Source organism: Sapajus apella, unplaced genomic scaffold, assembly GCF_009761245.1.
Source record: "Sapajus apella isolate SASKATOON/1434 unplaced genomic scaffold, GSC_monkey_1.0 scaffold1, whole genome shotgun sequence".
Taxonomy (NCBI): Eukaryota; Metazoa; Chordata; class Mammalia; order Primates; family Cebidae; genus Sapajus; species Sapajus apella.
In genome coordinates this window covers 13,077,620-13,091,362 of record NW_022436941.1, presented here as the reverse complement: position 1 = coordinate 13,091,362, position 13,743 = coordinate 13,077,620, and the positions used below count along the sequence as shown (strand labels likewise).

General features: G+C 37.8%; 1 protein-coding gene across 2 annotated transcripts in view; it reads left to right on the top strand.

The window, feature by feature from the left end:
- Positions 1–312: 312 nt before the first annotated feature.
- PRRC1 (proline rich coiled-coil 1) overlaps positions 313–13,743 on the top strand; it is a 32,462-nt gene continuing 19,031 nt past the window's right edge. Inside the window, exons 1-5 of one of the 2 annotated variants that reach the window (XM_032263316.1) lie at positions 313–446; positions 5,903–6,025; positions 6,981–7,364; positions 9,048–9,208; positions 12,385–12,487. In XM_032263316.1, coding sequence (XP_032119207.1) covers positions 5,923–6,025; positions 6,981–7,364; positions 9,048–9,208; positions 12,385–12,487 — 751 coding nt within the window. In that variant the 5' untranslated portion in view covers positions 313–446; positions 5,903–5,922. Of the gene's footprint in view, positions 447–5,902; positions 6,026–6,977; positions 7,365–9,047; positions 9,209–12,384; positions 12,488–13,743 lie in introns of both variants that reach the window. The other variant, XM_032263253.1, reaches the window with a different exon arrangement.

The following is a 13,743-nucleotide window of genomic DNA, read 5'->3' as shown; positions in this document are numbered from 1 at the left end:
CCCTTGGGCGGCTGTGGCACAGGATGAGTGAGCTATACACGTGGCAATCTCGTGTAAGGGGGTTGCGGAGTAGAAAGGAGGCCAGTCCCTTTGGAGAATGCTTCTAGAGGGCGTGGGCAGAGCCAAGTCTCGGTGGTTGAGAAAATCTTGGTACCGAAGTTTAACTTGCAGCGTCGGGGCCGAGTTCACCGCCTGTGGGACAGACGGGGCGGGGCGATGAGGGAACGGGGCGGGGCCGGGCAATGCAGGGGCGGGGCGGCGCGGCGCGCGGCCGACGTGGCAGCCGCAGGAGCATGCGCCGCCAGTGGCCATCTTGTAGGCGGGGACGCGTGGAGGTGCGCTCTAAGCGTGTTATCTTCGTTGTCTTCTCCAAGCGGTAGTTCTACGTCGCGACCACCCTATCCTCCACTCTTCAGCGATCACGCAGGCACTCTCCCGGTCCGCAGGTGAGCGCCAGGTGGCTGCAACGCGCGTGTATGAGGGTGGTGGCATGGCATGGCTTGCAGGAGCCAGAACTAGACCCCGAGGGACGCAGTCCCTGGAAGGTAGGCTGGCCGGCCGGCACCACTGGACGCCGGGGTCGTTTCTGAGCCCATAGTCGCGCGGCCTGGGCGCTGCTGTGGCGGCGTGCGGGATGCAGCAGGCAGGAGTGCGCCTCGCAAGGCGAACAGTTTCCGCTGGGGATGGCATGATGGGTGCGGTTTGAGGGTCTCGCTGCGCGACACTTTGCTTCTGTCCAAGGACCAAGGCAGGTGCGCCCTGGCCCTCTGGCCCTACCTTCCAGTGCGCTGACCTCAGGAGAGACTGGCGGAGAACGCCCGCGGACCTTAGCCCGGCCCTCCCTGGCCTGGAGACGTGGCAGAGCCTTGGAGGGAGGCCGCGGTCTCTAGAAACAGGATTTCGTCCGCTCCGGCCCTGGAGAGGCCCAGGAGGCTAGCGAGTCATCACACCTGGACGGGCAGTGAAAGGAAGCTATTTTCCCTGAGGTTCCCCCGTCGGTGCTTAGAGCTGCTTTGGAGGGTTTTTGTATTCTCTTGTTTCTTTGTTTTGTCTTGGGGCCTGCTTCAGGCAAATTTATAGGTTAGCAAATTTCCTAGATTGGTAGAATTTATAGCCAATAGTTTTTTTGTCATTCGAAGTAGTTATTTTGAGAGACACGTACATTTCTGCAATCGTGACACATCTTGGCATTCAATCTTTCTCCTGTGTAGCCACTGTTTAATTCAGTGAAAATTTATAAAATTTTACTTTGGAATCACATTAGGCTCTATAGCTAGCGCTCACTGTAGTAGAGGCAATCTTGTGGCACGAGTACGTCAGCAGTAATTGCTCTTAATGTGTTAAAAGTTATCAAGCTTCACTGTTCAATGTCTTGTATTCTTGTAAATAGCCATCCATTTTTTTTTTTTTAACAGAAAAACCAAGGCACAAGCAAATTGGAACAACAGGGTGTAGCCAGACTGAGAACTCAGTTTTCCAAGCCATTTTCTTCACTTTTTCTTTAATGTTGGTACATGAATATTACTTTTCGTGACAAAACTTGAGCCCTAAAACCGTCACCAACCCTTGACACTTATGTGTTTGTTTTTGTTGTTGTTTGAGACGGAGTCTTGTTCTGTCGCCAGGCTGGAGTGCAGTGGCACAATATCGGCTCACTGCAACCTCCGCCTCCTGGGTTCAAGCGATTCTTCCACCTCAGCCTTCCGAGTAGCTGGGACCACAGACGAGTGCCACCACGCCTGGCTAATTTTTGTATTTTTAGTAGACACGGGGTTTCACCATGTTGGCCAGGATGGCCTGGGTCTCTTGACCTCGTGATCCGCCCGCCTCGGCCTCCCAAAGTGCAGGGATTACAGGCCTGAGCCACCGCGCCTGGCCCGTGTTGTTTTATCGTAATAGGTTTTTTAGTAGAAGGCACTATGTTTATATATGTAAAATTTACCTCAGTATTGCCATTACGCCAGTTTTCATATAATAAGCCGTTAAAAACAAAGAAATTGATATATTTATTCCACGTTATGGCATTGTTTTCATCGTACAGTTTCTTTCGCCGACACGTTTGTTAATGTTAGGGATTCTCTTTTAATAGGGCTTCTACTAGTCATTGTAAGGATTAGGGAGCATCTGCAGTATAAGGGTGAATGACCAATAAAAAATTAAATGAAGAAAAGAGGTAGCCTTGGTTGCGGAGTGATAAAATCTCCAAAGGGGAATTTCTGTCTCAAGTTATCTACCTTCGATGTATAGGTACTGAGTGATATAAAATTATAAAATTTTGTTTTGGAATCAGATTTGGCTCTAGCCTAATTCAGCCTCCCTGGATCCCTGTCTTCTACTTAGTGCCATAGAGCTTTCCTACGTTCACAGCCAAACTTTTTGAAAGTGTCATGCATATTAGTCTTGCCTGCCACTCCTCGATTCAGTTCACACTGGTTTCTTTCCCCACTCTTTCCATGAAAACCGCTCTCCCTAAATTCATCTCCAGTTTGGCAAATCCATTGAACTTCTCAGATAGTGTCCTGTTTGGCTTCTCTGCAGCATTTAATACTGTTGCCCATTCATACTGCGAAACACTGGCTTTTGAACAGTACAGTCTCCTGGTTTTCTTCCTTTTTGCTCATCTCTTATAGTCTGCAGGCTTGTCTTCCATCTTACTCAACCAGTAATTGGTTTTAAGTCATATTCTCTTATCTTGGTATTCTCTTATATAATCTCATCTCAAAACATGACTTAGACTATTAGTACACTGATGACGCCCCCATTTGTGTAGTGACTAAGCTCCACACCAAGTCAGTGTCTCTACTTAGATATTTGTTTTAAGGAGCTTAAACTTAGCATGTCAAAGACCAAACATTTTATGATTTTCACCAACAACCTCCCCCAGAAAGAACATCAAACACATTGACCTTTTGCCATGTTTCCTTTCTTTGTGCCTTGTACCACCATCTATTCAGTTGTGCAAGTAATGCTTTCCTTCTCTGCCTCCATATCCAGTCAGTCACTGAATTTTGCTACCTAATCTTGTCTTGAACTATTTACTTTTCTCCATCTCCGCTGTCATCACTTGAGTCTAGGTCAGAGTTGTTCAACCTTGGCGCTATTAACACTTGGGGCCACTTAATTCTTGTGTGTAGGCTGTGTATTGAAGGATTTTTAGTAGTATCCCTAGTCTCTGTCTGCTCTATGCCAGTAATAGCCCTGTAGCTGTGACAATCAAAAATGTCTTGGACATCGCCAAGTGACCCATTGGGGGCATAATCATCCCCTCCCATTATGAAAATCATTAGTCTAGGTTGTTATTTACTTCTGTTTGAACTACTTCTATATCTTCCTTAATGGCATCTCTGCATTTGTTCTGTCTACCCAGTGGCCCAGTCTACGTACTTTGTTCAGATCTTTTAATAAAACAATTATGAGTCACTAATAACTGGAGTCAGCCTAAATGTCCTTCAACAGGCAAATGGATAAACTCTGATACATTTATACAATGGAATATTATTCAGCAATATAAAAGAACCAACTTGATAAATGCACCTAGGATGAATCTCAGGAACATTATGCTGAGTGTAAAAAAGCCGATTTCAAAAGGGTACATGCTGTATGATTCATGTAACATTCATGGAATGAGAAAGTGATAGAGAACAGAGCAGTGTTTGCCAGGGCTTATGGTTGATGGGAAGGTAGATAAAGGAACAGCATGAGGAAGTTTATTTGCATTGATGGAATAGTTGTATATCCTGGTCAAGGTGGTGGTTATACAAGATGGTGCATATGATGAAACTTCATAAAACTATGCACATACACATGTAGTAAATGTAAAAACAGGTGAAATTCAAATAAGGTCTATAGTTTCGTTAATAGTATTATACCAATGTCAGTTTCATGGTTTTGGTCATTGTAGTATAGTTACGTAAGATGGTGTTACTGATGGAAGCTGGGTTTGGGGTACTCAAGAACTTTACTGTTTTTGCATCTTTTTTGTGAACCTAAACTTGCTTCAAAAAAGTTAAAAGACAGTTATGCCACCCTCAGTTGAATGCCTTACAGTGACAATCTGTCCTTTAAATACCCAAGTTTTTAACCTGGTTTGTAAGACTGAACACCTTCTGGGCTTCTCTCTGTCTCTCCAGTCCTGATTCTTCCTTTCTGTTTCTTCACATGGATTTTCTTGAATGTATCATGTTCTCCCCAGCTCAGTTGGTATGTGTACCTGCTGTATATTCACTTTTTCTGGACTCTGCCTTTCCCTTGCCTAATTAAGTTCTTATCCTTCAGATCTTGGTTTATCTGAATTCTTTAGGGAATCCTTTCCTTACCTCTGAGTCAAAATCATGTTCCTGTCAAACAAAACTGTGTTCTTACCCTCAGAGCACATAATTCAGGGTACCATTCATTGTAAGTTGGTTTTATTATTTGATTGTTTCCTTACTAGACTGTAAGTATCCTATTTGTTTATGCTAATTATTGTTTTTTTCCAGAGGCACCACTATGCATGTAAAATTTACCTCAGTATTGCCATTATGTCAGTTGACCCTCACTAAATACTTATTAAATGAATAAACATATTACAAAACAAATATAGCGTATTTAGAAGTTGGTTTTGTACTTGCGATAGACATGAGAATTTGTAATTTTAAAGTAAGTTTTCTCATATTTTGTAATCCATTGTCATCTATTAGGACCCTGCTATCTAATGGCATTTTTGCTGTAGTTAACTTTTCTAAAACCTCAGATATATAATTTATCTGTGGCTGGATATGCTTTAAAATGTGAACTAGGAAAATTGTGAATTAATGCTTTAATTCAGTCAAGCACATTTTATTTTATTTTATTTTATTTTATTTTATAGAGACAAGGTCTTGCTTTGTTGCCCAGGTTGGAGCGCAGTGGCATTCTCACTGCTCACTGCAGCCTCAGCCTCCTGGGATCAGGTGATCCTCCCACCTCACTCCTGAGTCCCTGGGACCATAGGCACATGTCACCCTGCCTAATTTTTTAATTTTTTTGTGGAGATGGGGTCTTCCAGTGTTGCCCAGGCTAGTCTCAAAAAGCTCTTGGTTTCAAAGGGCTCCTCCCGCCTCCACAAAGTATAGGGTTATATAGTTGTCAGCTGCTGTACTCAGCTTTTTTTTTTTTTAATTAACAAGGATATCCAGTATACAGTGCTTTATGAGAGAAGAGGAAGGGCTTTAAAAATACATTAAATATTTTATTTTATTTATTTTTAGAGATGAGGTCTTGCTCTGTCACCCAGGCTGGAGTGCAGTGGTATAGTCATAGCTCACTGCAGCCTTGAACTTCTGAGTTCAAGCCGTCCTCCCACCTCAGCCTCCCAAAGTGCTGGGATTATAGGCGTGAGCCATGTGCCCGGTCTCATTTTTATTTTGAGTTTAGTAATGACTGAAATTTATATTTACTTATTTGTTTTTATTTTTTAGAAATGAGATCTTGCTATGTTGCCCAGGCTTGTCTCCAACTTCGAGCCTCAAGTGATCCTCCCACTGTGGCCTCCCAAAATGCTGGGATTGTAGGCATGAGCTACCACATCTGGCTCAGACATAACTAACTCTAACATGCATTCATGTGGCAGAAATCAAATTAGTAATTTACTATTTGAAATGTAGTGGATAATTATTTATACTGTTATTATAACATGAAATTATTTCCTACTTATAAAATATCTACATGGGAATGTTATAGATTGATATTAAATATTCTCATAGACGCTTTCTTAGAAATTTTGACAAGCTCACCTGGAAATAAGTTACATTCTAAATAGTTAAAGGTAGACATCTCTCTCTTGTTTTTTTTTTTTTTTTTTTTTAGTTGTTTGCTATTAAAACCTTAAAAAATATACTTTTGGTTACTGTATAATATTTATTATATTTTTGTATTTTTACAGTATATCATAATTGAAGAAAAATGATGGAAGAGAGTGGAATAGAGACAACACCACCTGGGACTCCTCCACCGAATCCTGCAGGACTGGCTGCTACTGCTATGTCTTCCACCCCTGTTCCATTAGGTACATGTAGCTGTCTAATGTGTGTTTTGAAAAGAGTGAAGATACTATCATCTTTTCTCAGAGACAATTAAGAAAAGAATGTATATATTAAAACTTACCTATTTTTTTCAGGATGAATGGAAACAGCCTTTTTAATTTAAAGAATAGAAAGTCAGTCTGTATTTAAAGTAAGAAAGCATTAGTGTTTTGCTTGAGGTAGACTTTTGTTCTTTATGTTCATAATTATGGTAAACCATCGCTTATATTATGACAGAAATATCCTGAAAAGCATGTGTTAGCTTTGTCTACCGTTCTTTTTTTTTTTTTTTTCCGGAGACGGACTTTCACTCTTGTCGCCCAGGCTGAAGTGCAGTGGCGCGATCTTGTCGCACTGCAACTTCTGCCTCCTGGGTTCAAGTGATTTTCTTGCTTCAGCCTCCCAAGTAGCTACAATTACAGGAACTTACCACCATGTCTGGCTAATTTTTGTATTTTTAGTAAAAACAGAGTTTCACCATTTTGGCCAGGCTGGTCTTGAGCTACTGACCTCAGGTGATCCCTTTGCCTTGGCTTCCCAAAGTGCTGGGATTGAGGCGTGAACCACTGTGCCCAGCCTACTGTTCTATGACTTTCTGGTGATTAACCTTTCTGAGCCTTCAGGGCATAGGTTTTTATGCTCAGACTAGAGATGAAAAATAGCTTGATTTTACTAAAAACACACCAAAACAAACCAAAAAGCAAAAATGAACGATGCCATAAGTTCATATAGCTGCTTCTTTTACTTATGGGAGTTGAAAGCCATTTATACTCAATTATATTTGTTGTATATTTTAAATTATACATTTCAAAATAATTCTCAGGATATGCTCTGATAAATTTAAAAATTTTGCCAAAAGAAAGTAGTGAGACAGTTTGAAAACTAAATAAAAAGCATTTCTAATTCTGTGTTTTTATCCTCTTCACTTTTTTCTAGCAGCAACCAGTTCTTTTTCTTCTCCAAACATATCCTCCATGGAGTCCTTGCCGCCACTCGCATACTCTACTCCTCAGCCGCCCCTTCCTCCCGTGCGTCCTTCAGCGCCCTTACCTTTTGTGCCTCCTCCTGCAGTTCCTTCTGTCCCACCACTTGTTACCTCTATGCCACCTCCTGTTCCTCTATCAACTGCTGCTGCCTTCAGTAATCCTGTGTCTCACTTCCCACCTTCAACTTCTGCCCCAAACACTCTTTTACCTGCACCTCCTTCGGGTCCTCCTATATCAGGATTTTCTGTTGGTTCAACTTATGACATCACAAGGGGACATGCAGGGAGAGCTCCCCAGACACCCCTGATGCCATCATTTTCTGCACCTTCAGGAACAGGTAATTCTCTCTTATGAATACTTTGAAATGCATGGCTATTAATATTTTATTCTTTCTTAAAGTACTAGCTTTGTTGAGATATAATTCATGTACTCCACAATTCACCCAATTTAAAGCATACAATTCCATAGTTAGTTTACTTATAGAATTGTGCATCCATTGTCACAATTTCATAACCTTTTCATCACTTTAAAAAAGAAACTCTGTACCTTTTAGTCCCTACTTCCCTCCAAATCCTCATAACTCTAGGAAACTACTAATCTATTTTCTATGTTTGTGGATTTGCCTATCCTGGTCATTTCATATAGATGGAATCATATAATATGTGGTCTTTCATGACTGGCACCTTTCACTTAGAATAATATTTTCAAGGTTCATCCATGTTGTAGCATTTGTCAGTACTTCATTCCTTTTCATGGCTGAATGATATTGTAAAGTATGACTATGTATACCACATTTCATTTCAGTTAATCAGTTGATGTTGAGTTGTTTCCACTTTTTGGCTATTGAGACAATGCTGCTGTAAATATTTGTTTATAGGTTTTTGTATGGACATGTTTTCAATTTTCTTGGGTATATATCTAGGCATAGAGTTGCTGACTTATATGGTAATTCTACACCAAACTATTTTCCAAAGTAGGTGTACCATTTTAACTTCTTTTCAGCAGTGGGTGAGCATCCTAGTTTCTCTGCATTAATGTTCTTCTCTTTATTAATTTCTTTGGCTTCCAGGATTACCTATCTCATGTTTTTGCCATTTAAATTATTAAAATGAAGCTTGTATAATTTGGTATATGATTTTTATGTGATATGCAACTTAGTAGATGATTAGTATATGGGATGTCAGAAAATTCCAGAATTTTGTCCTAATATTTGTGCATTTATAGAGAAATTTCAAGGTGAAGTCTGAGTTTTTCTCAGTTTTACTGAAAAGTTATCAGGACTGACTGCTCCAGGGAGTAGTGTTTTTTAGTCAGGTAAAAATTCAAAAACAAATAAAACCTCATGTATGCCAAAAGTTTGTAATATTGGGTCATTTTCTTTCCTAGGTTAGTTACATCTACTTCTTTTGCTTCTCTGGAATAATTGTTGCAAATCGGTTATTAAAACTTCATTTTTGTCATCCTCTGCCTGTTGTTTCCCATTTTAGGGAAAAGAAGCAACTTCTCTGTGGTTTTTATTATCTATCTTTCCCTGTCTATCTTTACAAATGAAACTTATTGCAGAGTCCAAGTATTATATCCATGTCTATGTATATGTGAATTTTCTTTTTGAGTTAACATGAAGTATATAGAGTATGTGTACTAATTGTTTGCATGCTTTTATGTGATGGGCTTCAAGTGCTTAATTAATTTTATGGATTAAAAAGACCTGAACTATAGCTGTTCATGGAAGTTCTGAATAAAACAAACCTGAAGAACTTTTGGATGTATGCTTTTTGTCCATTTGCAGGAAACTTGGTGTAAGCCTATGTAAAGGGAAGTAAATTTCTCTTTTGAAATTCTGTTTAATTTGCATTTTATAAAGGTTTGTGTTAATCTTTGAGTTTATAACTCAATCTTGAAATGCCTGAGTATTAATATTAAAGTTGTTTGAGCTACTCATTTTATATCTGGTGTCATCTTTTTATAGGAAAAAGTTTATGAAATAAATTATACATATTAAAATTTTGCCATTGACTAGGTCTTTTGCCAACTCCTATTACTCAGCAAGCCAGTTTGACATCTCTGGCCCAGGGAACTGGAACCACATCAGCCATTACTTTCCCAGAGGAACAAGAAGACCCTAGAATTAACAGAGGTCAGGATGAAGCATCTGCTGGTGGAATCTGGGGTTTTATTAAGGTAAGAGGTATTTTTAAATCATGTTTAATTTTCTAATTATAAAACTAATATATATTAATTAGAGCAAATTTTGAAAATACAGAATGGCACAAGGAAAAATAAAAATCTTTTTTATTAGCAGTTTTCTGTAGCTGCTCTTAGTCTCTTGCGTATGCGTATCTGTGGAAATGTACCTTTGAATGAAAATCAAACTGAGGTAGTGACAGGTCATATGGATACTATTTCGTGTTTTCTGGTCTTTACTGAGCATGTATTATGAACATCTTCCTGGCCATAAAATATGTTTTCAGAAATGTATTTTGGGTTTTCTGATGGCTGCTCTACCATACACGCTGTTGCATTTATTTCCCGTGTTTTATTTTGCTAATCTGCCTATTGACATTTTCTAATTGTAATTATTTTTTTAAATTAGCAAATTTATTTTAATTGACAAGAATTGTATGTATTATGTACAACATGATGTATACATGAAGCATGTATACATTCTGGAATGGCTAAATTGAGCTGATTAACATGTGCAGTACCTCACATGTTTACTATTTTTTGTGGTAAGAACACTTAAAATCTTGAAATATAAAATCTTATATTTCAAGAATATAATCTATTGTTCTTAACTATAGTCACCATGTTGTACAAGAGATCTTTTCTAATTGTAATTCTTACCAATAAACCATCATAATGATTAGGTCTGGCTTGGTGATTCTTGCCTGTAATCTTAATACTTTGGGAAGCCCAGGCAGGGGAATTGGTTGAGCCCAGGAATTCTGTACGAGACCAGCCTGAGCAAGATAATGAGACTCAGTCTCTACCAAAAACTTAAACAAATAAGCCAGGCATTGCAGTGTGTGTCTGAGGTCCCATTTACTCAGAGGCTGAGGTGGTAGGATTGTTAGAGCCCAGGAGGTCCAGGCTGCGTGAGCTGTTATCATGATACTGCATTGCAGTCTGAGTGACAGTGAGACCCTGTCTCTAAATAAATAAATAAATAAATAAACCAAAAACTGTGATGAGCACTCTTATATGTAAATATGGACATCTTTCTTTCCTCTGAATTAATTCCTGGTGAACATCTGAGTGAACATTTGAAAATATTGATACATATTCTGTTCTAGGAGGTTCATACAAAAATACACTGGTATAGCATTTTTCATTTGCCATCAGTGGTTATTAATTTGGACTAGGATATTTTCTGATTTGAGAGGCAAAAAGTAATACCACATTTTAATTTGCTTTTCTTTGCTGCTGAATTTAAACGTTTTTTCATGTGATTTTTAGCCATTTGTATTTTTCTTTTGTGAATTACCAGTTATGTTCTTTGCCTAGTTTTAAATTAGGATGATTTTTTTTTCTTAATGAATTTGTAAGAGCTCCTAATACAGTAAGAATACTTTTCTACCTCCTCTCATATGTTGCAGTTTTCTCAATTTTTAGTTTACATTTTAATTTTATTAAGCTTTTTGACAGAAAAGTTCTTCAATTTCAAGAGTCATTTCGATGAATTTCTTTTTCTTTACATTTTTTTTAATGCTAAAAGATCTTTTCCCACTACGGTATTAGGATAAATGTTTTTCTATGATTTTTCTAGTTCCTTTGATGTTTAATTTTTTAGACACTTAGCAGTTTAATATAGTTGAGTTTTCTTTACTGTATAATATATAAGGTAGAGCTCAAACTTAATTTTCTTCCAGCTGCTCAATAGAGTCTTTCAATATCATATCCCCATTGATTTGGTATGATCCCTTTATCTTCTTTAGGAAATTGTGTGTTAAAATCAGTTTCTAGCCTCTATTCTAGTGCACTGCTGTTTGCCTGTTCTTGTATAGAGCACACTGTTTTAATTACTTTAATTTTGTGTTTAGGAACATTCAGCGATAAGTAAGATAGAAAGGACAGTTCAAGCCTGCATTTATAAAGGTGTATCAGTATTTAGTTCTATAAATTGTGTAAGCTGGTTGATTTCTTTTTTCTTCTAAATTTTTCTTTACTCATCTTTCCCAATTTTTTTTCCAATGAATTTTGAAATTATTCTGCCAAGTTCCAATTTTCTGCTAAGGGTTTGTTTGCAGTTTTATTTTAATTATAATTTATTATATTAAACATTTAAAAATCAATAGACGATTAATTGATTTATAATATTTGAGCTTCATATTTCAGGAATGTGGCATTTTTCTAAGCTTGTTTTTTTTTAATACCGATCTGTACTTTAAAAAAGTTTTCTTTGCATACAGACTACAACATTTTGTCCCTTGTTAAGAGCATGTGTCAGTGTGTCTGTCATGAGTCATAATTCCCAGTTCAATCAACTCTACAAGTCATGTAAATAGTAGTAACACATGATATTGCAGCATATTTCAGCATACGGTTGGTTTGCAGTCTTAAATTTCAATTTTATGAACTCATCTTTTCCTGAGTCACCTTAGTTTATTAAATGGAAGTTTGGAGGAGGAGGAATCATGGCAGGTTTGTCAGATGCCATCTCAGGAGGCATTACTCCCTGGAGTGTCGTTTACCCTCTGAGAAGTATTGTACAAGAAGGAATACTCAAGACTTGCTTCCTACTGTCTAGTAGTACGACTCTAAAAATCCAGAGGAATAGATCTGACTATAAATGGAGAATTTGGGAATGTACAGAATGAGAAACAGGAAATAGGAAAAAGAAGAAACTAGTAGAACATAGCAAAATGTTATATGTTAAGGTAATAAGTAACTGTTCTTCTCCCAGATGAGAGGTGTTTTTACTTTTTATTTTTTTAATCAGGGAACATGTATGGATTTAATGCAGACACCTGATTGGGACCTTTATTTGAGACCCTATGGGACAAGTTTTGCCTAATCTTTTATATAAGTAAATAAAAATAAAATTATATGAAATAAATATATGTATATGTATACACAAATATATATAGTATATATAGAATAGTGTCATTTACGTACCCATGCCACTCTAAGTGTGGTCTGTAGATTGCTGCTGGTCTGCACACTGCTGTGAGTCAGGAAGAAAAATTGAGAGTATCATTTAGAAACTTAATAGCAATTTGATATTGTCTTGATCTTATATATCTTACAGAAGTATTGGTTTGGGATGTGTTGGAAACTTTTAAAAAAATTTCCTTCACAATCATGAAGATATGGTGTTTCTCAGAGTGAATACTTATATATTAATTTGTTTTATGCAGGGTGTGGCTGGGAATCCTATGGTGAAGTCGGTGCTTGATAAGACAAAACATTCAGTAGAAAGCATGATTACAACGCTGGACCCTGGCATGGCTCCCTATATCAGTATGTACATAAGTTAGACCAGTCTCTGCCATATTTTTTTAAAGTATGTATCCATTTCAGCCACTAATTGTAATTCTCTGTTCGTTTTCACTGATTGTGTAATCATTGGAAATTCCTATTATATCCTTGAATTAATTTGATTATCAGTCTTAGTTTTTGGTGTTACTAATTCATCTTTTTAAAAAGTCATTAAATTTTGAAAATTCTACAGAAGTTAGAAGGAGTTAAAACCATAAATTACTAACATGCTTGCTGATTTTAATTTTAAATATCGGTTAGCATTGCTTTATATGAATTTTACTTTATTCACTGCTGATAGTTGAAGTGGTGCTTGTTTCATACTTGTTTTTTTTTTAATATTTCTCTAGTTACCTATTTAAATATGTTTATGCTTAACTGAGGAATATTTTTGAAGGGAGCAAATCTAATTAATAATATCTGATGATTGGGTGCATTGGAAAGCTGTTTTTAACCACCTGTGAACACTCATCATCCAAAATCATCTGAACGGTTGATAGATACTGTCTGCTATTTAATTTTTATGTACATATCCAGTATGTGAAAAAATACCACTTACGAAGCTCCGTGACCAATTATTAGTAATTCTGTAAAAAATAATTTTTAAGTCAAAATTGTGCAGCAGGTACCTGAACAGAAATTTCAGTGTCAGTAAACAGCCAATAGCTTTCACAATCTTGACTCTGTTAGTTGTTTACTGTCTAGTAAATGTCAAAGGAGAAGGCCTAGCAATGGTTAAGTGTCTTTATTGAATGCTTTTGCCAGGCCTTTTCTCATAAGAGCACTGCAAGGCAGATATTTTCCTCAAGGATGAGGAACCTAGTTTCAAAGAGATGTAAGTTATCACTCTAGATCACACAGCTTGGTGGAACTCTATTGACCTCATGTTTAATTTTTTTACACTTAGCCACTTTCTTCCCTTGTAGTAGAAAATCGAATCAAGTGTTAAATCAACCGAGCTGTTGTTTGTGTTTGTAACTGTCCAAAGGATTCAAAATTGGACTCTGCCTTATATGTTTTTTTCTTTGCTAGTACATATTTTGAATGAAGGAAGAAAGGAATTAATATTTTTGGAGCTTTTGCTGTTTTAATGGCTGTACTATGTTAGACTGTGAAAGCAATTACCTTACTTAATCCTTAGAGCAAACCTTATGGAATGGTAGGCTCCCCTCCCCTCCCTTCTCTTCCCTGTGCTACCCTCCCTCCCTTCCCCTCCCCCTCCCCTCCCCCTCCCCTCC